General features: G+C 52.5%; 1 protein-coding gene across 4 annotated transcripts; it reads left to right on the top strand.

Moving 5' to 3' along the window:
• The first annotated feature begins 2677 nt into the window (after positions 1-2677).
• MGAT1 (alpha-1,3-mannosyl-glycoprotein 2-beta-N-acetylglucosaminyltransferase) lies at positions 2678-25128 on the top strand. Of its 4 annotated transcripts, none has more exons than XR_005456611.1 (3): positions 2678-2763; positions 7322-7806; positions 10914-11100. XR_005456611.1 is itself a non-coding variant. In XM_038769775.1 (3 exons), exon 3 carries the CDS (start codon positions 22542-22544, stop codon positions 23892-23894), a length of 1353 nt encoding a protein of 450 aa, XP_038625703.1. In that variant the 5' UTR covers positions 2678-2763; positions 7699-7806; positions 22393-22541; the 3' UTR covers positions 23895-25128. The 4 variants fall into 4 exon arrangements, 3 of the variants coding, with proteins under 3 accessions (XP_038625703.1, XP_038625702.1, XP_038625704.1); XM_038769775.1 differs by lacking the exon at positions 10914-11100 and adding an exon at positions 22393-25128 and having other exon boundaries at positions 7699-7806; XM_038769774.1 differs by lacking the exon at positions 10914-11100 and adding an exon at positions 22393-25128.
• The last annotated feature ends 1095 nt before the right edge of the window (positions 25129-26223 follow it).

Below are 26223 nucleotides of genomic sequence, written 5' to 3'. Positions count from 1 at the left end.
GAGCCCCCAGTGGGACAACCTGATCACCTTGTAACTACCCCAGCGCTTAGAACAGTGCTTTGCACATAGTAAGCGCTTAATAAGGGAAAGTACAATACAATAGTGATCCCTGCCCCTAAGGAACTTACAGCCTATGAGGGGAGACAGATATTAAAATAGATTTAAGGAGAGGGGCGTTAGTGGGGTATAAGAATATTTACATGAGTATTGTGTACAGTCAATGCAGAGGGGATGGTAGATTGGGGAAATAAAGGAGATGGGATTTCAGGGGGGTTTGGGAGGTGGGGAGGATGGCGGACTGGCAGATGTGAGTAGGGAGGGAGGTCCAGGCCAGAGGGAGGATGTGGGCAAGAGGTTGATGGAGAGATGGGCGAGATGGAGGCATAGAGAGTAGGTTGGTGTTAGGAGAGCCAGAGTGTGCAGGCTGGGTTGTAAACAGGAAATTAGTGAGGTAAGGTACGAGGGGGAAAGCTTTGTTCTTAAGGTATTTACAGCTAAGTAGGGGAGACAACCACAAGTTAAAAAAAAACCCACCCCAAACCCCTCAGTGAAGAAACTAAAAACTTGAAGAAAAAGCTACATTGGTGGCCCTGCAGAACTTGCCAGAGTGCCACCAATTTTGCTGCCCGACTTGGCAACTATTTTTTTGCAGTATTCCATCCGGGCCTGTCCACTTCGCAAAATGCCCTCAGTGTTTTTTGGGTTGGGTTTTTATTTTATGGTATTCGTCAAGAGCTTACCATGTGCCAGGTGCTGGACTAAGCGCTGAGGTAGATACAAGATAATTGGGTGGGGCACGGTCCCTGTCCCACAGAAGGTTCACAGTCTTAATCCCCAATTTACAGATGAGGTAACTGAGGCACCTCAGTTATTAATCAATCATATTTACTGAGTACTTCCTGTGCACAGAGCACTGTACGAAGCACTTGGGAGAGAACCATAGAACAATGTAACAGAGTTGGTAGACACGCTCCCTGCCCACAACAAGCTTACAGTCTAGAAGGGGAGTCAGGAGATCATGGGTTCTAATCCTGACTCCTTCACTTATCTGCTGTGTGACCTTGGGTAAGTTACTTCACTTCTCTGTGCCTAAGTTACCTCATCTGTAAAATGGGGATTGAGACTGTGAGCCCCACGTGGGACAGGGACTGTGTCCCACCCGATTTGTCTGTATCCACCCCAGTGCTTAGTTCAGTGCCTGGCGCCCAGTAAGCACTTAACAAATACCACAAATTATTATTATTAATAAATATGATTGATCATTTATTTATTTATATTAATGCCTGTCTCCCCCTCAAGTCTGTAAGCTCATTTTGGGCAGGGAATGTGTGTTATATTGTTCTCTCCCAAGCGTTTAGTACAGTGGTCTGCACACAGTAAGCACTCAATACATATGCTTGATTGATACTAATATTGATTAGAACCCAGGCCTCTTTCCACTGGACCAACACCAAGCCTAAAAAGGGCATGACTATGGCTTAGTGGCAAGAGCACAGGCTTGGGAGTCATAAGTCATAGGTTCTAATCCCGACTCCGCTACTTATAATAATAATAATAACAATGGCATTTATTAAGCACTTACTATGTGCAAAGCACTGTTCTAAGCACTGGGGAGGTTACAAGGTGATCACTTCATCATCATCATCAATCATCAATCGTATTTATTGAGCGCTTACTATGTGCAGAGCACTGTACTAAGCGCTTGGGAAGTACAAATTGGCAACATACAGAGGCAGTCCCTAGCCAACAGTGGGCTCACAGTCTAAAAGGGGGAGACAGAGAACAAAACCAAACATACTAACAAAATAAAATCTCTGGGCCTCAGTTCCCTCATCTGGAAAACGGGGATGAAGACTGTGAGCCCCCCGGGGGCCAACCTCATCGCCTTGTAACCTCCCCAGCGCTTAGAATAGTGCTTGGCACATAGTAAGCAATTAATAAACGCTATGATTATTATTATTATTATAAACTCGTCATCCCCCGGGCCTGGAATGGCCTCCCTCTGCCCATCCGCCAAGCTAGCTCTCTTCCTCCCTTCAAGGCCCTGCTGAGAGCTCACCTCCTCCAGGAGGCCTTCCCAGACTGAGCCCCTTCCTTCCTCTCCCCCTCGTCCCCCTCTCCATCCCCCATCTTACCACCTTCCCTTCCCCACAGCACCTGTATATATGTATATATGTTTGTACATATTTTTTACTCTATTTATTTATTTTATTTGTACATATCTATTCTATTTTATTTTGTTAGTACGTTTGGTTTTGTTCTCTGTCTCCCCCTTTTAGACTGTGAGCCCACTGTCGGGTAGGGACTGTCTCTATATGTTGCCAATTTGTACTTCCCAAGCGCTTAGTACAGTGCTCTGCACCTAGTAAGCGCTCAATAAATACGATTGATGATGATGATGATGATAAACTCCCCCTTGGCCTCGCGCATGCGCGCCAGCCCCCCCGCCCCCGCCCTCTCGCGCCACACTGACACGTGACCTGCGGCGCGTCGGGCGGCGCTCGTTCGCGGCCGTCAGCACGCGCGGCCGGACGGCAACAAAACTTTATTGGTCGGCCCTTCGGCGAACAGAAAGGCGGGGTGGTGAGTGGGGCGGCGCTGGTTGCTAGGGCGGTTACTTCCGCCGGAAGTGGTGGTGCCGCCGCCGGGGGGGGAGGGGGAAGGGGGTGGGTGGTGTGTGAGGAGAAAGCGGAGCGGCATGGAGGGCCATCCCCTCCTCAACAACCCCCGCTTCCCCCGTCCGGGCCGAGGGGCATTGATCAGGTAACGACCCCAAAACACGCCAGGGGCATGGGGGCGGCTGGTATCATAATAAAAATAATAATAATGATGGCATTTATTAAGCGCTTACTATGTGCCAAGCACTGTTCCAAGCGCTGGGGAGGTGACAAGGTGATCAGGTTGGCCCCCGGGGGGGGGCTCACAGTCTTCATCATCATCATCATCAATCGTATTTATTGAGCGCTTACTATGTGCAGAGCACTGGACTAAGCGCTTGGGAAGTACATGTTTAAAGCACACCAACCAATTAATGGTATTTCAATCGACGGTATTTAATGAGCACTCACTGTGGGTGGAGCACTGTGCTAAGCAGTTGGAAAAGTACAATTTTCCAGATGAGGGAACTGAGGCTCATCATCATCATCATCAATCGTATTTATTGAGCAGAGCAATATCAATTAATAGTATTTCAATCGACGGTATTTAATGAGCACTCACTGTGGGTGGAGCACTGTGCTAAGCAATTGGAAAAGTACAATTTTCCGGATGAGGGAACTGAGGCTCATCATCATCATCATCATCATCAATCGTATTTATTGAGATTACTATGTGCAGAGCACTGGACTAAGCGCTTGGGAAGTACAAATTGGCAACATATAGAGACAGAAGTGACTTGCCCAAAGTCACACAGCTGACCGTGTCCAGGGATTATACCCCAGGAAGGCGAAAGAAGCCACATATGCAGACTACATATATGGAAAATTTATCAGAGAGGCAGCGGGGCTCAGTGGCAAGAGCCCGGGCTTTGGAGTCAGAGGTCAGGGGGGCAAACCCCGGCTCCGCCCATTGTCAGCTGGGTGACTTTGGGCCAGTCGCTTCACTTCTCTGGGCCTCAGTTACCCCATCTGGAAAATGGGGATGAAGACTGTGAGCCCCCCGTGGGACAACCTGATCACCTTGTAACCTCCCCAGCGTTTTATTAAGTAAGCGCTTAATAAATGCCATCAGTATTATTACGTTCCGGGAGGGGAACGTAAAGAGATTACAGAGGAAATGAGGGGAAAGGGCGTGTGGGGTGTATTAGGAGACTAGGTAATAATAATGGTGGTATTTGTTAAGCGCCTACTGTGTGCCAGGCGCTGTTCTTTATTCTGATGACTTGACACCTGTCCACATGTTTTGTTTTGTTGTCTGTCTCCCTCTTCTAGGCTGTGAGCCCGTTGTTGGGTAGGGACCATCGCTATATGTTGCCGACTTGGACTTCCCAAGCGCTTAGTACAGTGCTCTGCACACAGTAAGCGCTCCATAAATACGATTGATTGATTGACATGTACTTCCCAAGCGCTTAGTACAGTGCTCTGCACACAGTAAGCGCTCAATAAATACGATTGATTGATTGATTGACGTGTACTTCCCAAGGGCTTAGTACAGTGCTCTGCACACAGCAAGCGCTCAGTAAATACGATCGAATGAATGGACGCTGGGGGAGATACAAGGTAATCAGGCTGTCCCACAGTCTTCATCCCCACGAGGTAACTGAGGCCCAGAGAAGGTACGTGACTTGCCCAAAGTCACACGGCTGACTAGAGAAGCAGTGTGGCTCAGTGGAAAAGAGCGCGGGCTTTGGAGTCAGAGGTCATGGGTTCGAATCCCGACTCCGCCAATTGTCATCCGGGTGACTTCACTTCTCTGGGCCTGTTACCTCTGTGAGCCCACTGTTGGGTAGGGACTGTCTCTATATGTTGCCAACTTGTACTTCCCAAGTGCTTAGTACAGTGCTCTGCACACAGGAAACGCTCAATAAATACGATTGATTGATTAAAATGGGAGGTGGAAAACGTATAGCGGAGGCATTATTTGACCCTCTTTCTTCCCCCTTCTAGACTGTGAGCTCACTGTTGGGTAGGGACTGTCTCTATGTGTTGCCAGCTTGTACTTCCCAAGCGCTTAGTACAGTGCTCTGCACACAGTAAGCGCTCAATAAATACGATTGATTGATTGATTGATTGATTGATTGGAGGGTGGTACCTGGGGTTAGATCATCTGTAAAATGTGGCTGAAGACTGTGAGCCCCCCGTAGGACAACCTGATCACCTTGTAGCCTCCCCAGCGCTTGGAACAGTCCTTTGCACGTAGTAAGCACTTAATAAATGCAATCATTATTATTATAAGTGGCAGAGGCGGGATTAGAACCCACGACTTGCCACTAAGCCACACTGCTAGATACCCAGCAGAAGGATGCGGGGTTTCACTGTAAACCGTCATTATGGACAGGGAACGTGTCCACTAATTCTGTTGTATCAAGTGCATATACTGAGTGCTCAATAAATATTATTGATTGAACTGCAAGGTGTAGGAAGTTATACCTCAGGAAAGAGAGATATTGAAGTTATTCCACTGGGGAGGAAAGAAATAGACACCACAGGAAAGATAGAGCTGGGTGATATTATTGCAGGGATAGGTGTCTGTAGAGTGTGTGTGGAGGGGATATATTTCTTAAAAGGTGAGTATCTGAGGCTATGCCATGAACAGTAAGTAGAGTTAGTTAATCAGAATTTATTGAGTACTTAATGGGTGCAGAGCATTGTGCTATGTGCTTGGGAGAGTACAGTTGATTCAGTAGACACAGTCTCTGCCCTGTACGAGGATACAGTCTATTAGGGGAGCCAGACGTTAAAGTATTTTGCAAGTAAGGAAAGCAACTGAATATAAGGACGTGCAAATAATGCTGTGGGAGTGGGGTGTCAAGGGGTTTGGAGGATGTACAGGCTTGAGTACACGGTTGATGGAGAATAGCTTGGGGAGATGGTGAGATTAGTCAGGGAAAGCCTCCTGAAACAGATGTGATTTTAGTCGGGCTTTGAAGGTGGGAAGAGTGGTGGTCTGTTGGGTATGAAAGGGGAGGGAGTTCCAGACAGGAAGGAGGGGGCAACTGTAAGAGAGAAGAGCTTGAGGCACACAGTAAGTAGGTTGATGTTAGGGCAAAGAGGAGGAGGTTAAACATTTAAGGAGAAGGTATGTCATTACCTCCCCACGGAGGGTTAACATACCATAGTAAGAAGATGACGGGGTTCATACACAGGTAACTTGGGAGTGGTGATATATAACCATTCAAGATGGGGATAGCAAAAGATGATCCATCTCCCAGGAAGAAGGAAAATCTCCGATAGGCTCTCAGCAAGGAGTGAACAGGTGCTTGGATTTCCCTGAAGGAAAGGAACAGAGGCGTTATATGACCCTTTTTCTGGAGGGTGGTACCTGGGGTTAGATCTTCCATCAGGAGGGGGACAGGGAGACCACTGCAGCCCAGAGGCAGGCACCAGGTGGTTCCACCTCATTTGGGGGGAAAAGAGGAGGTGAGCGCTGAAGGAGCCGCGCCTAATTTTTAGAGGAGTGAAGTGTGTGGGCCGGGATGTAGTAGGAGATCAGCGAGGTAAGGACGAGAGCCGATTGAGTGCCTTTAGGCCAATGGTAAGGCATTTCTGTTTGATGCGGTGGTTGATGGCAACCATTGGAGGTTTTGGACGAGTGGGAAGACGTGGACTGAACAGTTTTTTCAGAAAAATGATCCGCGCAGCAGAGCGAAGTGTGGACTGGAGTCGGGAGAGATAGGAGGCAGAGAGGTCAGTGAGGAGGCTGAGACGGTAGTCGAGATGGGATATAAGCGTTTGGGTCAGCGTGTAGCAGTATGAGTTTCCTGGAGTGCCCTCCCTCTTCACACCCGACAGTTACTCTCCGCACCTTCAAAGCCTTGTTGAAGGCACACTCCTCCAAGAAGCCCTCCCTGACTAAACCCTCATTTCTTACTCTCCCACTCCTTCTGCGCTGCCCCCATTTGCTCCCTTTTATCCCGCCCGGAGCCCCGCAGCACTTATGTTCACATCTGTGATTTATAGTGATGTCCATCTCCCCCTCTAGATTGTAATCTCATTGTGGACAGCGCTTAGTACGGTACCCTGCACACAGTAAGTGCTCAGTAAACATGATCGACTGATTGATGGAGCGGAAAGGGTGGATTCTGGAGCTGTGAAGGCAGAACTGAGGGGATTTTGTGATAGGTCGATCGCAAGTAGAGTGAGGGAAAAAAGGGGTCAGGCAGATAAGTGTGGACTTAGTGCCCGGAGTTTGCACTGTGTCTGCCTCTGGTGGGGTGTTAACTGAAAGGAGAACACAAGGTTTTGCACGGGATAACTGGCGAGTGTAGCTTAGAAAGAGGGAGGAGAGAGGAGGGTAAGGGATTGTGCAAATTTACTCCAGAAGCCTGGAGATCGTGAAAGTAATCAGGGAGGGAAACTGCACCGAGTTTGACTGGAGAGTGGGTCAGTTGGTCAAACAAGCAAGTTTTCCCTGAGGGTCCGTGGGGTACGGAGCCCCCAACTAGGGGGTCGGTGCTGTTTACGAGGATCACCCTCTAGACTGTAAGCTCACTGTGGGCAGGGAATGTATCTATTATTGTTATATCCTACTCTCCCAAGCACTTAGTACAGTGCTCCGCACACAGTAAGAGTTCAATAAATATGATTGATTGATCAGATAGCGGTATTGAGATGCGGGCATCGAAGCATAGCGAGAATGATGAAATTGCCCAAATCTACTGCAGGTAATAGGGCTTCCGGACCACATTGGCCCCGAAGGCTTGGCCAGCTGATGCCCCGCAGGGAGAAGACAGACAGGCCGCTCGTGGAGGCAGCAGGCGCTCGGTGGCTGAAGAGAGGAAGATGGGATAGGCCAGGCACGGCTCAGTCTCTCCACCCAGTTCCACGGTTAACATGACAACTGGCTGAACGTGCCTGGCTTCCAAGAGGAAAACTGAAGCCAGCAGAGTGGGGGGGAGGGGTTTTGTGCCACATCCCTCCCCCCCCAGGACTCCTCCCCTCCGGCCCCCCCCCCCCCCCCCAATCTGCGAGTACACTCCTCCTCGAACTTTGGACTCGGGTAAAGGAGCAGCAGGGAGAGCAACAGGCCACATTGGTGCAGATGGGTTCAGTTCCTGCTTCTCTGGGAAGACGAGAGCTTGCGAGGATCCCAGAACCCCAGACGAAGAGGATCCAGGTGGCGAATGCAGAGAAGCTGCCCACAATCTAGGTGAGAGCACGTTTCCCTTCCTTCCTCTTTGGGGTTTCTCAACTACTAGTCAAAGAAGGAGGTGCTGCTTTGCCTTAGTAGGTGCCTAGAGGCAGTTTGTTTTGAGGCAAAGTGGAGCCTTTTTCCCTGCCCCGGACTGCGTCTGACCCGTCGTCCTGTATCTACCCCAGCCCTTAGTACGGTGCGTGATGCATAGTAAGCCCTTAAGAAATATCACCCAAAGACCCTCATCCAGGTATCGTCCAGTGCCCTCCTTGTGTTCCCCTCCCCGTCACACCAATTTTTGTGACTCCTTCCCACCCTCTGATGTCTGGGCAGAGCGTTGTGCCGTGAGCGAGGGTTGTGTGAGTGGTGAGCAGGGGTGAGTTGCGGTGCTGTTTCCAGTGAGAGCAGGACAAAAGCGGAAGAGGGGCTTGGGTTAAACCACAGGGAGAATTTCCCTGTTGGCCAGGGTCACCTCCTCCTAAGGTTTTTTGTTTTTGAGGGCAGTGCTCCCCAGAGGCAGGGGATTGGACTGGTCTCCCCAGGTCCCTCCCAGCTCTGGGATTGAATAGCCGGGTGGGCGGGGATCAATTCGGTGATAAATCAACCTCTCTGAAAGAGAGGTCATCTCTAAAATGGAATCGCCTCTCTCTCCTTCTTGGTGTAATATTCCGTAGGCCGCTTTAGGAGTTTATCCCAGGGCTTTAGGGTGTGGCTCTGAATTTGGCTCCTCCTGTTATTTCAACGCTTCTCAGTATTCGTCTGGATGTAGAAACAATCCCGGATCCTGCTAACGGGCTTACGGGTCCCAGGGAGAACCCTGATTTAGGAAGTGCCCTTATTGGGTTGGTTTCTCAAGGCTGTTCCATTTGGGTTCACTTCTTCAGCTGCATCCCCGAAGGGGCCCTTAACACTTCCCCCTACTCCCTCCAAAATAGTAATGCTAATAATAATCACGATTGTGGTGCTTGTTAAGCGCTTTTTACATGGCATGCACTGTGCTAAGCATCGGAGTAGAGACGAAATAAACAGGTTGGACATAGACTGTGGGCCCCAGGTGGGACGGAGACTAAGTAGGAGGGAGAACAGATATCGACCCTTCATTTTTGCAGATGAGGGAACGTAGACTCAGAGAAGTTAAGCTACTTGCCCAAGGTAGCACAGCAGGCAAGTGGTGGAACTGGGATTAGAACCCATTTCCACAATCAATCAATTGTGCTTAATGTGTGAAGACCACTCCTCTAAGCGCTTGAGAGCGTACACTATAATCAAGTTGGTGACACATTCCTTGTCCATAATGAGCGTACAGTCTACGCTACCCCAGAAGGACTTGGGGGAAAATGATAAAACAACTGTGGTCCCACAGTGTCTTTACTGACCCTGTCCATGCTGACCAGTATCCTACTTAGTGCCCCCCAGGCCCTCTTCATCCTCCACTCTAACTCCTCCTCTCCCTTGGGTAAGGGGATTCAGATCACCTATACATCAAGGCCCCTCCCACCCCCACATTCCATGGTTTTGGAAAACAAAATTCAGCAGTGACAAAAAGAGAGGCAAATATAACTTTGTAACCTGCTGTCCGATTTCTTTTGGGCCCCGGGGACCTCCGGTCGTGCTGATCTGCCTGGCTGGTGGAGCTGGCCACAAGAACAAGGTCACTGACCGCCTCTCTGGCAGCTTCTGCTTCCAAGAGAGCCCAGTCAGATCTGAGCCGTTTCATTTCTGCTCAACATCTCTTGAGCACACATAGCATTTTTGGGAAGCATAGAGGCCTATTGGAAAGAACACAGGCCTGGGAATCAGAGGACCTGGGGCTGCTCCCGGTTCTGCCTCTTCTCTGCTGGGTGATCTTGGGCAAGTCTCTTTCCTTGTCTGTGCTTCAGTTTCCTCATCTATAAAATGGGGCTTAAATACCTGTTCTCCCTCTTAGTGTGTGAACCCCAATTAGGACAGGAACTGCGCCTGACCAGCGCTTAGAACAGTGCTTGGCACATAGTAAGCACTTAACAAATACCATTAAACAAAACCCAACTTGTATCTGCCCCAGTGCTTGGCACATAATAAGTGCATTATTAGCACTATTATTACTATTACAGGACACAATCAGAGCATTCTAGAGTTGGAAGGGAGCTGGGTTGGTCCTCTGATCTAGGGCAGGTGGCTATCCTTTTTAAAAATATCTCCAAGGATGGAGACTCCACTGATTCCCTCAGTAACCTGGCCAGTTTGTCACTGGCGATTAAGGCAGAAAGGCGATCCTGTCCTTGCTTTGGGAAGGAGAGGAGGGGGGCAATTGCACCTCCTTAAGTGGTGACTGTGCTTCATTGTCCTGGGTTGGGGAGGGGGGCGGGCAGGTAGCAAGTTTAGAAGGGCAGGGAAAGAGGTGAAAGGCAGGGAAAGGTGATGTGTGTGTGTAAAGTGATTTTTTTTACCCTGGTGGTTCCAAGAGAATTAGCTTTCACTTTACAAAAAAAAAATAAGAAAGAAAAAGAAGAGCCACACATCCCTTGCAAGTTTGCCACTTGCTGGCCGATGATAGGGCGAAGATTATCACCGCCTGGTTGACCGGTTGGCCTTGGATCCATCCCTACCTTCTAAGGACCTGAATTCCAAAACCAATGGCCTCTTTTGATCTGGGCCGATTCGGGCCTGTTTGTACCTTGTGACGAAATCTTAGTGGGGAGAATCCTGTTCGGGAATGGCCAGGGGAACCTTGGGCAGTCTCCACTGAGAGCAGCGTTATCTATTCCCTAGGAGCAGGTCTCTAATAATGATAATGATACGAGAAGCAGCGAGGCTCAGTGGAAAGAGCACGGGCTTTGGTGTCAGAGGTCATGGGTTCTAATCCTGGCTCCGCCACTTGTCAGCCGTGTGACTTTGGGCAAGTCACTTAACTTCTCGGGGCCTCAGTTACCTCATCCGTAAAATGGGGATGAAGACTGTGAGCCCCCCGTGGGACAACCTGATCACCTTGTAACCTCCCCAGTGCTTAGAACAGTGCTGTGCACATAGTAAGTGCTTAATAAATTCCATCATCATCATCATCGTGGTATGCGTTAAGCACTTGTAAGTGTTGGCACAGATGGAAGATAATCAGGTCTGACATAGTCCCTATCCTTCATCAGGCTCACAGTCTAAGGAGGAGCAGCAGGAGAAGCAGTGTGACCTAGCGAGAAGCAACATCATCATCAAATGCCGTCGAGTCATTTCTGGTTCATAGCGACTTTTATGGATTTATCCAGAGAGTTTTCTTGGTAAAAAAAAAATACAGAAGTAGTTTACCATTGCCGCCTCCTTCCCAGTAAAAACTCAAATCTCTGTCGTTGTTTCTGATCAGCGTTTTTCGATCACCGGATCATCCGCATTTGATTCTTTCCCATACTGCTGCTGCCCAGCACAGGTGAATCAACTTTGTCTGACACTTCAGCTTAGAACTTTTCATTATGGGTAACCCTGACGAGAGACTATCTCTCAGTGGCACAGCTCTTGAGCTTCATTAGTATACACAAACTCTCCTGCCATGATAAGATGTTGATTTGCACGTAGTAAGCGCTTAATAAATGCCATTATTATTATTCATGGGAGACAGAAGCAGCGTGGCCTAGTGGAAAAAGCATAGGACTGGGAGTCAGATGACCTTGGTTCTACTGTTGGCTCCTCCACTTATCTGCTGTGTGACCTTGGGCAAGTCACTTATCTTCTCTGTATCTCCATTCCGTCACCTGCAGAATCGGACTTCAATACCTGTTCTCCCTTCTACTTAGACTATGAGCTCCATATAAGACCTGATTATCTTGTATCTACCCCAGTGCTTATTACAGTGTCTGACACGTAGAAAGCTCTTAATCACAGTGATTATTTTTATTATTATTCCCCTCGAGACTGTAAGCTTGTTATGGGCAGGGAATGTGCCTGCTAATTCTATTGTACTCTCCCAAGCGCTTAGTACAGTGCTCTGCACATAGTAAGCGCTCAATAAATACCATGGATCATTAGGAGGGAAAGCAGGTATTTAATCTCCATTTTATAAATGAGGACCCTGAGACAGAGAAAAGTTAAGGGACTTACCCAGCAGGGAAGCAGCAGAGCTAGGATTAGAATCCAGGTCTCCTAATTCCTCCAACCTGTGCTCTTTCCGGTAGGCCCTGCCGCCATTCCTGCTCTGTCACCACCTTGCCCCTGAACCCAGGCCTCCGGTCTCCCAGCCTCCACAATACATAGGCCAAAAGGCTCACCCTCTGATGGCCAGATTCCTGGCCCATGCCCCCACTTGCCTCTTCCCACCCAGGAGTCCTGGCTCCTATGCTTTCTTCCTCCCAAATCCTGTCCCCTGCGGAGGCCCTCTCATCCCCGGACTCCAAATTGACAGGCTGTCCTTGGACCCAGTAAGACAAACGAGGCCGATTAGGTTTTCGGCAACAAACAATGTTTACTGAGCATATACGTATCCTGTGCTAAGTCTGATGGGGGATACCGATCTCGCATAGCCCTCCCCTCCTTCGACGAATTGGAACGATCTGCTCTGTAGAGATGAAATCCTGTTCCTTCCAGAGACAGGAATCCGATATGGCCTGCTGCAAACCTGACTTCTTTCCGGCCTTCGCCCTCCCCATTTCCCCGGGCGGTGAACTCGGCTCCCGTTTCCATTGGCCTGTAAACAGACTCCAGTGCTTCCCAGGCTCCTAAGGGTTATAGGGCAAAATAAAAGGTCCCAGCAGAGAGGTTGGGGGGGAGGGGGCTAGGGAACAGGTGTCCTCCACCCCTATTTTCTCTGGCATGGCAGCAGAGAGGGGGTCAAGGGGCCTTGCAGGCCAGAGTCTGACTTCTTGGAGGGGGTTGGGTCAGCTCTTGGGGTGAGGGCCTAGGTATGGATGAAGGATCCAGGTCAAGCAGAGGAAGACCCAGGAAGCTGAGGGTGAGATTAACGGAAAACTGCGATAAGATCGTCACCCAGCGATCCCAGCGTGCGTGTGTCTCCGGAAAGATTACACTCATTGGGGATTAACCTACATGGAGTAGGATGTAAAGGAGAAGAGAGTAATAATAATAATTTGTTAAGTGCTATGTGCCAAGCACTGTTGTAAGTGCCGGGGTGGCTACAAGGTAATCAGGTTGTTCCATGTGGGGCTCACAGTCTTAATCCCCATTTTACAGATGAGGTACTGAGGCCCAGAGAAGTGAAATGACTTGCCCAAGGTCACACAGCAGACAAGTGGCAGAGCTGGGATTGGAACCCACGTACTCTTGACTTTCAAGCCCGCGGTCTTGCCACTAGGCCTCGCCGAGAAGGCTCGGTGGCTGAGAGGAAGACCACCTCCGTTCTCAATCCATCTTCCGGTGGTATTTATTGCAGAGGACTGTACTCTGCGCTTGGGAGAGTATGATAGATAAGGAAGACACGATCCCTGCTCTCGAGAAACTTAAATTATAGTGGGATTCCGGAAGGCAAACCCAGCCTAGCGATGACGGGACCCCCTCAGCCCAACAGCGCTGTGCTCCCCGACTCTCCCTCTCAGTTTTGGCATTGTTTGTTGCTAGCAATTCCAGCGTGGCTTCCTTCCTTGCCCCAGATCGAGCCGTCGCGGCCCCTGGGCTAGTCTTTCCCATCCTGAATCCAGACGGGCTCTTCCTTCCTTCACTCTACGCTCTCCTCGGTCCTCTCACCCCCTGCTCGCCCTAAGACTCCATCCCCATACCTAGGGCTTGGGTGTTCTGCCCCGCAACTCCTAGGTGTCTGCTGCTTTGCCTCCCCGCTTTTCCAGGCCTGAAACGGGTCGGCAGATGCAGCCCCTCCCCGGGTTCAGGCGGGCAGATGTTTCCTCTCTGCCTCACCCCCCCCAGCACCTCCAGCTTCCTGTTCTCACTTCCCCCAGACTGCGCCTCTTTTCCTGCCCCTCCCGCCCCCCAAACTTTCCTTTCTTTGAACTTTGATTCTCCCTCCCTCCCCCTTCAGTGAGGCTCCTGTTGAGAGCCAGGCAGCCTCTCCTGGTTCAGCGCAGTGGATGCTACCTTTGAGCCCTGGGGAAAGGGACCCGTTTGGGGTTGTCTGTCGTCCTGCCATCCACAGGGAGCCGAGGGCCCTCCCTCCCTCCCTCCCTCCCTCCCTCGACAGCCCAAAGTCACGAGGTTGGCTTGGACGCCCGATTCCAGCCTTCCCGGACGTGCCACGTCAGTGCTTTGCTCCGAGGGTGAGGGCTGGGGTTTGGAAGGAGGGAGAGACACGGGTTCCTGAGCAATCGAGTTGATGGATTCAAGGGTTGAGCGGGGGAGGGGGTCAGGACTCCGGAGGGATGGGGAACTGGGGGCAGGATGGCTGGGATTTGGGGAGAAATCGGGGCCGGGGTGCAGTTTTCTAGAGACCTTTCCCCCCTAAGCCTTACTTTCCTCTTCTCCCACTCCCTTTTTGCGTAGCCCCGACTCGCACCCTTTATTCCCCCGCCACCAAGCTTCACAGCGCTTATGTACATTTATTAATATAAATAAATGTCTTGTCCCCCCTCTAGACTATAAGCTCGTTTTGGGCAGGGAATGTGCCCGTTTATTGTTATTTTATCCTCTCCCAAGCGTGTAGTACAGTGCTCTAAAGCACTTATGTTCATAGCTGTAATTTTATTTATCCCTTTGCTCTCCCCCCGCCCCCAACCAAAGCACTTCTGTACATATCTGTAATTTGTTTTACCCGTCGGTCTCCTCTACTCCAGACTGTGAGCTGGTTGTGGGCAGGGAATGCCACTGTTTCTTGTTGCATTTGACTTGCCCGAGTGCGCTGCACACAGGTAAGCGCTGAATAAAGACGATCGCATGAACACTGCGTGAAACGCTGGGCTAGAGGAAAGTTCCCCAGGTCGGACACGGCCCCCGTCCGAGGAGGAGGGTGAGCGGGCTGTGGGCGGGAAGAGGGGCCGGAGGAGCCGCCGCTCTCGGCCCCGCCCCTTCCCCCTCCTCCTCCTCCTCTTCCTCGTCCTCCTCTTCCTCCTCCTCCTCCTTCTCCCGGGGCCCGGCCCGTCGAGGCGGAAGGCGCCGGCTGCCACCGGAGGAGCGAATCCCGCCCTGCTCCCCCTCGGCTTGGCTAAGGGGGTCGGGGCGCCGAGGTAACCGGGGGGGGGGGGGCAACAAAGTTGGGGGCTTGCCAGCCCGGGGACCCCTCCGGGAGCGACCGGGGGAACGGAGCCTAGTCCCAAACGGGGAGGAGCCCAGCATCTGCACCCTAAGAGTTGGACCTCCGGGTCCATCAGAGTTGGGGAATGGAGTGGGATGACTCGCCCCGAATCCCCCTCCGGGATAGACCCCAGTCGCCCTGGACCCTCCCCCACTGGAAGTTCAGGGCAAGCTAATAATAATGAGGGTATTTGTTAAGCGCCTACTACGTGTCTTGGTCCAGGTAGGTAGACAGCACAGGGCGGAAGGTTTGGGGCAGACAGCCTGGATGAGGTTTTCAGAGTAAACTGTGGCAGCCGTGTTGTTTACGAGGGAGAGTTTGAACCCAGATGCCCTGCATCTGGGTCCAGGTTCACCAACAGGTAGTGGGAAAGGAGAGTGTCTGCAGTATTTATTTTATTTTTGTTAATATGTTTTGTTTTGTTCTCTGTCTCCCCCTTCTAGACTGCGAGCCCACTGTTGGGTCGGGACCCTCTCTATATGTTGCCAACTTGGACGTCCCAAGCGCTTAGTACAGTGCTCTGCACACAGTAAGCGCTCAATAAATACGATTGAATGAATGAATGGATGAAAGGGGTGTGTTTGTAACCTCCTTGGCATGTTATTCTCTCCAAACCCAGGAGGCTCGATTCCAGGCCACAACCAGCCTGGGGCAGGATCCCTAGGTCGAGGAAAGTTGGGGATTCAGAGAGGGCAGGCACCAGGGTTCTGGGGAAGGAGGACTGGAAGGCTGGAGCTTGGACTCTGCGGGGTGAGGCCGGATGAAGAAAGGGAGTGAGAACTTCAGTACAGGAGGCTGGATTTATCTGGGGTGTGGAGGCTGGGGAGTAGGACTTTGGAGGCTTGGAACTAAGCTGGGCGAGCAGGAGGCCTGGGCTCTAGGTGAGCAGCAGAGACTGGAGGGGCAGAGCGTTTCAGTTCTGGGAAGGAAGAGGAGGCCAAAAGACTTTATCTGGGAGAGGACTTGGGGCCGAGGAAAAGGCGTGGGGAAACAATAATGAAAATAATTATGTGTTAAGCACTTACTGTGTGCCAAGCACTCCTCTAAGCACTGGGGTAGATACAAGTTAACCAGGTCGGACACAGTCCCTGTTTCACATGGGACCCACTGCCTTAAGTAAGAGGGAGAACAGTTAATGAGTTTATATTTTTCAGATGAGGAAACTGAGGTCCAGAGAAGTAACTTGCCCAGTCAGTGGGTTATTAGCAGAGCTGGGATTAGAACTCGGGCCTTCTGACTCTCAGGCCCGTGCTCTTCCCACTAGACCATACTGCTTTTCCTAGCCCTTGGATTGTCCGGAGAAGTCAGGCTTGCTGGGAAACCCGAGAAGATGAGGCCAGGTTGTGAATGCAGGAGTGAGGCTGAGATGCAGGACATATGAGTTCAGAGAGGAGAGCAGGAGCTGGGTTCTGGGAAAAAGGAAAATGGAAGGCCTGGAGTTTGGCTAATTGGCAATTAATTCTCCAGACCAACTCAAAGAATAACCAGGCCCTTTCTCTTTCCTTTCCCCTTATCTCTGAGTGTTTGTTCTAGCTGGCTCTGACCACTTAGTTGTTTGTTTTTTGGGGGGTGGGGGGGGGAGGGAGGATCCGACTGGTGTGGGTGCTTGTGAGGGAGGGTATTCAGGAGCCTGCAGGGACTTTTCAGAAGTCATCTTCTCTATCCCCACTACCTTCAGGCTAGAATCCCTTCTAGACCGTGAGCCCGTTGTTGGGTAGGGACAGTCTCTCTGTGTTACCGATTTGTACTTCCCAAGCGCTTAGTACAGTGCTCTGCACCCAGTAAGCGCTCAATAAATACGATTGAATGAGTGAGTGAATGAATGAATCCCCCACCGCAAACCCTTCCCTCACTGTCTCACACATCCACCTTTTTTTTTTTAGCTCTAGCTTAAATCCCACCTGCTGCCTCTTAAGCCCATTTCCTTCTGTTTCATCTTTAGGGTGGCCTTGGACAAGTCACTTCCTCGTGTCTCAGTTTCCTCATTGGGGGATAAAGTACCTGTTCTTGCCAGCCGTCTCTTGGGCTGAATAATCCTGGCCCTTTTAGCCTTTTCTCATTTGTCGGATTCCCTGTTCCCTGCCTCCCCCCTCTTTTCGGCTGGCAAAGGGTGGTAACTGGTCTGGGAACACAGTATCTGAACCTCCAGTGGTGAGTGAGGAGAATCAGCATGGCCTAGTGGAAAGAGAATAGGCCTAGGATCAGGAGACATTGGTTCTAATCCCCTCTCTGCCACTCATCTGTTGTGTGACCTTGGGCAAGTTATTTAATGTTTCAGTGCTTCAGTTTGCTCTTTTATAAAAGAGGGATTAAATACCTGTTTTCCCTTCCCCTCAGACTGTGAGCACCATTTAGAACAGGGGCCGTATCCAAACCGATGATCTTATATCTACTATGGTGCTTGCTACAGTGCTTGGCACGGAGTAAGTGCTTAAATACTGCTGCTATTTTTGAGGGCTGGGGTGGATGGTGTCTGGATTTGGGGAGAGATCGGACTGGAGTGGAGTTCTAGGAGTAGAGTGCCTGAGATCTGTGGGGAAAGGAGGACCGGCAGAGGATCCGGGAGGGATCGGCTGCTGGCTGAGGAAGAGCCAAGTCCGAGTGGGGTTGGCCACTGGGCTGCCGAGGGTGAAGAGGCCTGTGTGAGTAAAAGAGTCTGTGTGCGTGTGTGTGTGTGTGGTGGAGGGAGCAAGTTGTGGGAGCTGAGCAAGGGTGGACGAGGGAGGGCCGAGGGACCCGGGGAACGGGACATCCGCGTTCTGGAATGGGATTGGGATCTGAAGTGGAATGGGCCAGGGGGAGTCAGAAACTGAGTTCCGGTGATGGGGATGGATACTCAGATTCTGGGAAGGAATCGGGGTCAGGGCGGGAGTGGCAGGGAGAGACCGGTTCCTAGCAGGGAGCCTGCCGTCTGCCAGACCAGAGGGGAAAGGAACTTGTCAGCGACCAGACAGAATTCCAGATGTCTCTCTCACCCCTATTTGGAGGGAGGACTGTGGCCTGCCGGAAAACCCCGGGGGAGAGAAGAAGCTTGCCCACTGAGTGTTTACAGGCTTGGCCCGGCCTGGTTCCCGTGGATCGGATCCCTGCCCACCGGCAGCTGCCAGATAACCTCCAGGATCCCGAGTGCCGAGCTGGGCGGAAAACAGCTTCCTGCCCGAGGGTGGGGAAGAGGTCCAGGGGCCAATGCGAGCATGGGGCGTGTGGAATGCAGAAGGCAGGAAGGGAGGGCAAGGACAGAGCAGCTGGGAACCCAGTTGGGGTGAAGTGGGAGAGATCAAGAGGTTGGGAGGCAGAATGGGGGCCCCCTCCAGAAGGGTTGAGGAGATGGCGGTTCGATGTTGGAGGGGAGGGTCGTCAAGAAAAATAACTGTGGTTCTTGTTAAGCGCTTACAGTGTGCCAAGCACTGGCCTAAGCACTGGGATAGATACAAGATCGTCAGGTAGGACGCAGCCCTTGTCCCAGATAGGGTTCACGGTGTAAGAGGGAGGTAGAGCAGGGATTGAATCCCCCATTTTACCGATGAGGAAATGGGCACGGAGAAATGGAGTCAGTTACCCAAGGTTCTACATGGGGCAAGTGGTGGAACCGAGAGCCAACTCCGATCACCTGACTCCCCAGACCTGGTCCTTTCTACTAGGCTACTCTTCTTCTGTGGCAAAATGGGCAGGACTCCGGTCCTTGAGGGTTGGGGGGAAGCCACCCTCTCAGCCCTAAGCCAGCAGGCTCTCAGGGGACTCAAGGTCAGCCAGGGTTTTGGGTGCTCGTTATTCTCTGCTCCAGTGGCTTGGACTTCAATCCACTGTGGGGTTGGGAGGGATGAATCTCTAGAACTGGAGATGAAACATCTGGAGGTCAGGGATCTGGCTTTTGCTGGCATTTTGCGTGCCTGCTCCTCTCCTCCCTCTCCCCCCGCCCCCAAGAAGTGAAACCACCAGCCTGGAAAATTCTCTTCCCCCGCCCAACTTCCTTCTGCCCCAGCTCACTGTCGAGTCCAGTAATAATAAAAATAATGATAGTATTTGTTAAATGGTTACTATATGTCAAGCACTGTTCTAAGCAGCGGGGTAGTTACGAGCTAAACAGGTTGGACACTGTCCCTGTCCCACGTGAAATGAGAACTAAATGACAGGAGGGAACAGAATGTAAGGTTAGTAGCCCAAGGGCGGTGGAGTTGGGAGCTGGGGGATGGATCGGGGTTCAGAATCAGGGTGGGGGTGTCCAGTTTGGGAGATTTAAGGGCTGTTGGAGCCAGATTCCCCAGGCCCTCAGATCGAGAGACTAGATGCCTGGGTTCCAGAAGGTTGGCCTTGGGGGTGGAAGGGAAAAGCAGGGATTTGAGCACAAAGAATACGGAAGCAAAGCTCAAACTGGGGTGGAGCCGGGGGCCTAGGAGAGAAAAAAGCAGAAAGCCGGGTCACGGGAGGAATTAGTGGTAGTGATAAGGGCTGGGGAACAGAATGCAGGAAGGCAGTATGGCCTAGTGGATAGAGCGCGGGCCTCGGAGTCCGAAGAACCTGGGTTCTAATCCCGGCTTTGCCAGTTGTCTGCTGTGTGACCTTGGGCCAGTCAGTTCATTTCTCTGTACCTCCGTTACCTCATCTATAAAATGGGGCTTCAGATTGTGAGCCCCATGTGGGACAGGGACTGCGTCCAACCTGTTTAACTTGTAACTACCCCGCTGCTTACAACAGTGCTTGACATATAGTAATCATTGAACAAATGCTATCGTTATTTTTGTTATTATTGGAATCAATAGTAACTATTGCAGAGTGCCTACTGTGTGCGGGGCACTGTACTAAGCACCAGAGAGGGCAATAGAATTAGAAAACATGATCCCTGCCCTCAAGGAACTTTCAGTCTAAGCAGGAAAGAGCAGGTCACTGGGAGTCGGGAGATTTGAGTTCTAAGCTTTGCCACAGGCTTGCTGGGTGATCTTGGGTAAGGCACTTGACCTCTCTGGGCCCTCGGTTTCCTCAGCTGTCAAATGGGGATAAGGTACCTGCTCTGACCTCTTAGATTCTGAGTCCCACGTGGAATACCGGGTGGGATGGGAGTCGTGACAGATCTGACTGTCTTGCATCGATCCCAGTGCTTTGTAAGCCCTTAAGAAATCCACTTACGATGATTATGGAAGGGGAGCAGGAGGCTGAGGGGTAGGGTGTTCTGAGGGCTCTCCAGGGAGGGAGAAAAGCAGCCTTCTCTGTTCTCTTGCCACCATATCAGTCATCTAGTTTACATAGCTCTGTTCATCCGGTTTTTCCGGACCTGGTTCGATCAACGCTATTTATCGAGCGCTCACTCTGCAGAGCACTGTGCTAAGCGCTGGGGAGCACAGCCATTCATATGGATATGTCCCGGAGCCCCCTCCCTCTAATCATCCCATCCCTGTCCTTTTCTGCTGCTGCCACACATCCTCCTTCCCCCTTCTAGGCCCCCGACAACTGACTCCCATCCAACCCCTCCCCACCCCTCGTGCTGCAACAGATACTTCTCCCTTATCGACTCCCATTACCGTTTCCCGTCCCGGTTGTTTCCGAATTTTACTCCCTCCTTAAATTTTCCCTTCCCCCACCGCCCCGTCTCTTGCCCCTAGTGATCAGGCCACCCATTTTGTCGATAAAATTGAAACCATCTGGTGTGATTGCCCTAAAATCTCACCTGCCCCTCTCCACTCCCACCTTCCTCCTGCCCCCTCTTCAACTGTCCCATCTCTTCCAACGGCGTCTCAAGGGATCTCCTGCCTCTTCTCAAATTCTACCCCTTCTACATGTGCTTCTTGCCCCCATCCTTCATCAAAGCAGTTGTCCCCTCCCTTCTTCCCCCAGATCGAAATCTTCCACCACTCATTTTCCAGTGGCTCCTTCCCCACTGTCTCCCCTATCCTCAAATAACCCTGCTCTGTCCCCATGACCCTCTGTAGTTATTGCTCCATCTCCCTCCTACCATTCCCATCCAAACACCCTTGAGCGAGTTGTTTACACCGTCTCTACTTCCTCTCCTCCAACTCACTCCTTGACCCCCTGTAATCTGGTTTCTGTCCCCTCTGCTACACGGAAACTTCCCTCTCTAAGGTCACTAATGACCACCTTGCCAAATACAATGGACTCTGCACCATCCTAACCCTCTTTGACCGCTCAGCTGCCTTTGACACCGTGGACCACCCCCTTCTCCTGGAAACACTACATTTCCATTGGCACCGTCCTCTCCTGGTCCTCCTGTCTCTCTGGTCGCTCCTTCTCCATCTCTTTCGCTGGTCCCACCTCTGCACGTTTTGTTTTGCTGTCTGTCTCCCCCTTCTAGACTGTGAGCCCGTTGTTGGGGAGGGACCGTCTCTATATGTTGTCGACTTGTTCTTCCCAAGCGCTCAGTACAGTGCTCTGCACACAGTAAGCGCTCAATAAATACGATTGAATGAATGAATGAATGAACGCACACCCCCCCACCCTCCCCCTGAAACTGCGGAAGTCCCTCAAGGCTCCATCTACCATCAAGGCTTCAACTACCACCTCTGTGCGGGTGATTCCTAAGAACCGGCATGGCATAGCGGAAAGAACACGGGCTTGGGAGTCAGAGGCCATGGGTTCGAATCCCAGCTCCGCCACTTGTCAGCTGCGTGACTTTGGGCAAGTTACTTCTCTACACCTAGAGAAGCAGCGTGGCTCAGTGGAAAGAGCACAGGCTTTGGAGTCAGAGGTCATGGGTTCAAATCCCCATTCCGCCAATTGTCAGCTGTGCGACTTTGGACAAGTCACTTCACTTCTCTGGGCCTCGGTTCCCTCATCTGTAAAATGGGGATTAAGACTGTGAGCCTCCTGTGGGACAATTTGAACACCCTGTAACCTCCCCAGTGCTTAGAACAGTGCTTGGCACATAGTAAGTGCTTAATAAATGCCATTATTATTATTATTACACCTCAGTTACCTCATTTGTAAAATGGGGATTAAGACTTTGAGCCCCACTTGGGGCAACCTGATTACCTTGTATCTATCCCAGCTCTTAGAACAGTGCTTGGCACACAGTAAGTACTTAACAAATACCATCATTATTATCAGTAAATACCGTTGATTGATCCTCTGCAGTCTGAGACAGAGAAACAGTAGTAGGAATTCCAGAAAATGGGAAGCAGCAGAGTGTAAAGTGAGCTCCGGAAGTGCCGGGTGGGGACTCTCTGTTGGCTAGTGGGTTCCAAGTGCCCCGGCTCTGCCACTTGTCCGCTGTGTGACCTTGGGCAAGCCGCTTAACTTCTCTGTGCCAGTTCCCTCATCTGTAAAATGGGGATTAAGACCGTGAGCCCCGTGTGGGACTCCTGATTGCCTTGTATCTATCCCCGTGCTTGGCACATAGTAAGCGCTTAACAAATCCCCTTTTCTGTCTCCTCCCTGCACGAATGGGTTGGGTCAGTACGTTTGGTAATGCCGTCTCTCCTCTCTTCCCCGTCTAGGTCCATGGCTGCCGTCTGAGCCGGCGTCTAGGCAGAAGTCCCTCAGACGGAGGGCGGGGGGGTGCCGAGCAGAGGAGGAGCGGCGGGAGGCCCCCCGTCCCTAGCTGCCATCCCCGCGCCCCGCTCCCCGCCCTGGCCGCGGGGCCAGGATGCTGAAGAAGCAGCCTGCGGGGCTGGTGCTGTGGGGCGCCATCCTCTTCGTGGCCTGGAACGCCCTGCTCCTCTTCTTCTTCTGGACCCGCCCGCCGCCCGGCGGCCTCGGCCCGGCCGCCCCCTTCGCCGACGACCCTGCCAGTCTAACCCGCGAGGTGATCCGTCTGGCCCAGGACGCCGAGGTGGAGCTGGAGCGCCAGCGGGGGCTGCTCCAACAGATCCGGGAACACAGTGCTCTCTGGAGCCGGCGGCGGGCCGGACCGGCGGCGGAGGCCACGACGGGCGGCCCCCCGGCCCGCCCGTCCCCCACCCCGGCCCCCGCCGCCCTCCCGGTGCTGGTGATCGCCTGCGACCGCAGCACGGTCCGCCGCTGCCTGGACAAGCTGCTCCACTACCGGCCCTCGGCCGAGCGCTTCCCCATCGTCGTCAGCCAGGACTGCGGGCACGAGGAGACGGCCAGGGTCATCGCCTCCTACGGCGACGCGGTCGTGCACATCAAGCAGCCGGACCTGGGCGACCTCCCCGTGCCCCCCGAGCACCGCAAGTTCCAGGGCTACTACAAAATCGCGCGCCACTACCGCTGGGCCCTGAGCCAGATCTTCCGCACTTTCAAGTACCGGGCGGCCGTGGTGGTGGAGGATGACTTGGAGGTGGCCCCGGACTTCTTCGAGTACTTCCAGGCCACCTACCCGCTGCTGCGGGCCGACCCCTCGCTCTGGTGCGTGTCGGCCTGGCACGACAACGGCAAGGAGCAGATGGTGGACGCGGCCCGGCCCGACCTGCTCTACCGCACGGACTTCTTCCCCGGCCTGGGCTGGCTCCTGCTGGCCGAGCTGTGGGACGAGCTGGAGCCCAAGTGGCCCCGGGCCTTCTGGGATGACTGGATGCGGCGGCCCGAGCAGCGGCGGGCGCGGGCCTGCCTGCGGCCCGAGATCTCGCGGACGCTCACCTTCGGCCGCAAGGGGGTCAGCCACGGGCAGTTCTTCGACCAGCACCTCAAGTTCATCAAGCTGAACCAGGGCTTCGTGCCCTTCTCCCAGCTGGACCTGTCGTACCTGCAGCGGGAGGCCTACGACCGGGACTTCCCCGCCCGGGTGTACGCCGCCCCTGTGCTCCGGGTGGAGGACCTGCAGGCCAACCGGCAGCGGGAGCTGGGGGAGGTGCGCGTGCAGTACAGCAGCCGGGACAGCTTCAAAGCCTTCGCCAAAGCCCTGGGGGTCATGGACGACCTCAAGTCGGGCGTCCCCCGGGCCGGCTACCGGGGCATCGTCAGCTTCCTCTTCCGGGGCCGCCGGGTGTACCTGGCCCCACCGGAGGACTGGGCCGGCTACGACCCCAGCTGGAGTTAGCGGTCGGGGGGAGGGTTGGGTGGTGGCCCTTCCCCCACCTCCCCCTGCCGCGGGAAGAGCCGGGACCCTGGGTTGGATCTCCTCCTTCTCCTCCTCCTCCTCCTCGGTGGTTCTGTTTTCTCATCCTTATCGTTGCTGTTTTTCTCCACCCTTTCCGAGAGGCATTCGAGTGCATCTTCTCCCCCGGGATGCGGGCAGGGAGGGTTGGGGGCCACAGGCCAGAGCTCATCCAAGCGGGGAGGAGGATCCAGCTGGCTCGCAGCCAGGGAGACGGCGCATCCTTCGTGCTCTGGGATATTGTCTGTTTCCACTCCCTGCCTGAGAACCTGTACCCTCTCCCCGCCAAGGGCCGGCGGGGAGGGGGCTAACAGCCCGGCTTTCTCCCTCCAGCCTCCCCTTTGGGGGTCCCCCCTCAGCAGTCCTGTCCCTCTCGTCCTGGGCTCACCCCATCTCCTGGCTCTGGGAGGCAGAGCTGCATGGTCTCCGACCCCCAGAGCCCGGGGACCGTGACTGTGGCCAAAACGAGACACCAAAGGGAAATTGGGCTTGGGTTGTTCAATATTGTCATTCGTTTTTCTTTCTCATCTCTGTCTCCCTTACGTCTCTTACCGCCATCTGCGTGTTTTGAGGCCTCCTCTGTTTTCTCTTGCTCCACCCGGAGCCTCACCTCCGTCTCTCTACCCCTGCTTCAGTCAAGCTCCCGCTGGCTTTAAAGAAAAGAAATTTGGAGGTGGGAAGGGTCTTTCCAGTCTCTGGTGTGGTGAGGGGAAGGGTGAAGATGGGGATATCATCTTCATCTGTTCTCAGTTCCTCCCAGTTGCTTTTGACATGACTGGATGGGGACTCTGGCCAAGCCTGGGGAAGAGGAACCAGAATCCTCTCCCCTTCCCCCCTCAACATACACACTCCCGCCCTCTCCAACCTTTTTCTCAGAAGAACAGGGCTGAGGCACTTTAGCCGTTCACTCGAGGAGCTGCTTCCTCTTCTGGGACTGACGTGGCTGGACTCCTCTCCCCCAGCAGTGGAATCCTGGAAAGTGGGGAATGGCCATCTGCAACGCCCGTTCCCCCACAAAACACCTCAACCTAGCAGACCAGGTGGGGCCTACTGGGCTAATGCGGGGGTAGCTCATGTCTGTTTTTTTTGTTTCTTCATTCCTTCCTGACCTTGGCTCCATGGAAGAAAATTTGAAGGTGCAGAATTATTTTCCACAATAAAATACAGGCCGACCTAATGCCTGAGGTTCATTTGTCTCCAAGGGAAGGAGATGGGCCGGAGGAGGGAATAAAAGGGGATGAGGGCACGGGAGCGGGGAAGGATGTGGCGGGGGAGATGGAGGGAGTAGAAGGGAGGGAAGGAAGGACAAAAGTGGGGGAAAAAGAGGGAGAAGGGAGAAATTGGGAGGAAGTAATCTGGTGTCAAATTGCCGCTCACCCTCCTGGGACCAGGAAGAGAAGTTATTAAAATTGGGCCAGCCTCAGAACCACGGTCAAAACTTTACCATCGGCTTTAAGGTACTCAGTCAGCTCTCCCCTTCTTACCTAACCTTGTTCATCTCCCACTGTGACCCAACCCACATACTTTCCTCCTCTAATCCAGCGCTTGGAACAGTGCTTTGCACATAAGTGCTTAATAAATGCCATCATTATTATTATTAATGCCAACCTCTTCCCTGTACTTTGTTCTCATCTCTCACTATCAACCCCTTGCTCATATCTGGAGCTCCCTTCCCCTTCATGTCCAACAGACCACCACTCACCCCATCTTTACATCCTTAATAGAATCATATCTCCTCCAAGAGGCCTTCCCTGACTAATCCCGTTTTCCCATGTATTCACCCTCTCCTATATGTGTCTCCGCACTTGGGTTTGTATTTCCTGAGCACTCTGACTCTCTCCCAACCTCAGCCCCACATTGCTCTTCAGCCACTTTGCTAATTTGCCCCCTCCCCAGCCCACGGCACTTAGGGACACCCCCTTCTACTCTGTCATGTCCCCCGTCTGCTTCGCACGTGATACACTCAGCCCCATTAAGTGATCACCATCCATCTTTATGGGTCGTATTCTTATTTTTGATGCCAGTATTTTAAATTTAAAATGATTGATTAATCCAAGAGTTCATTAATGTCTGTCTTCCCCTCTAGACTGTAAGCTTGTTGTGGGCAGGGAGTGTGTTGTACTGTTCTCTCCCAAGCCCTTAGTACAGTGCTCTGCACACAGTAAGTGCTCAATGAATACGATTGATTGAGTTTTCCAACTCTAATAAAGGAGAGAGACAAAGACCCGGATAATCACCAATAATAAATGCAGAGCAATGCGGTATGTTTGGG

This window comes from Tachyglossus aculeatus, chromosome X4 (genome assembly GCF_015852505.1).
Source record: "Tachyglossus aculeatus isolate mTacAcu1 chromosome X4, mTacAcu1.pri, whole genome shotgun sequence".
NCBI classification, from domain to species: domain Eukaryota; kingdom Metazoa; phylum Chordata; class Mammalia; order Monotremata; family Tachyglossidae; genus Tachyglossus; species Tachyglossus aculeatus.
The sequence above is the reverse complement of the archived record's forward strand: the minus strand, read 5'-3'. Positions and strand labels throughout refer to the sequence as shown.

Excerpts from the sequence above, each read along its gene's own strand:
- MGAT1 (XM_038769775.1), top strand. The coding sequence starts at position 22,542 with ATGCTGAAGAAGCAGCCTGCGGGGCTGGTGCTGTGGGGCGCCATCCTC.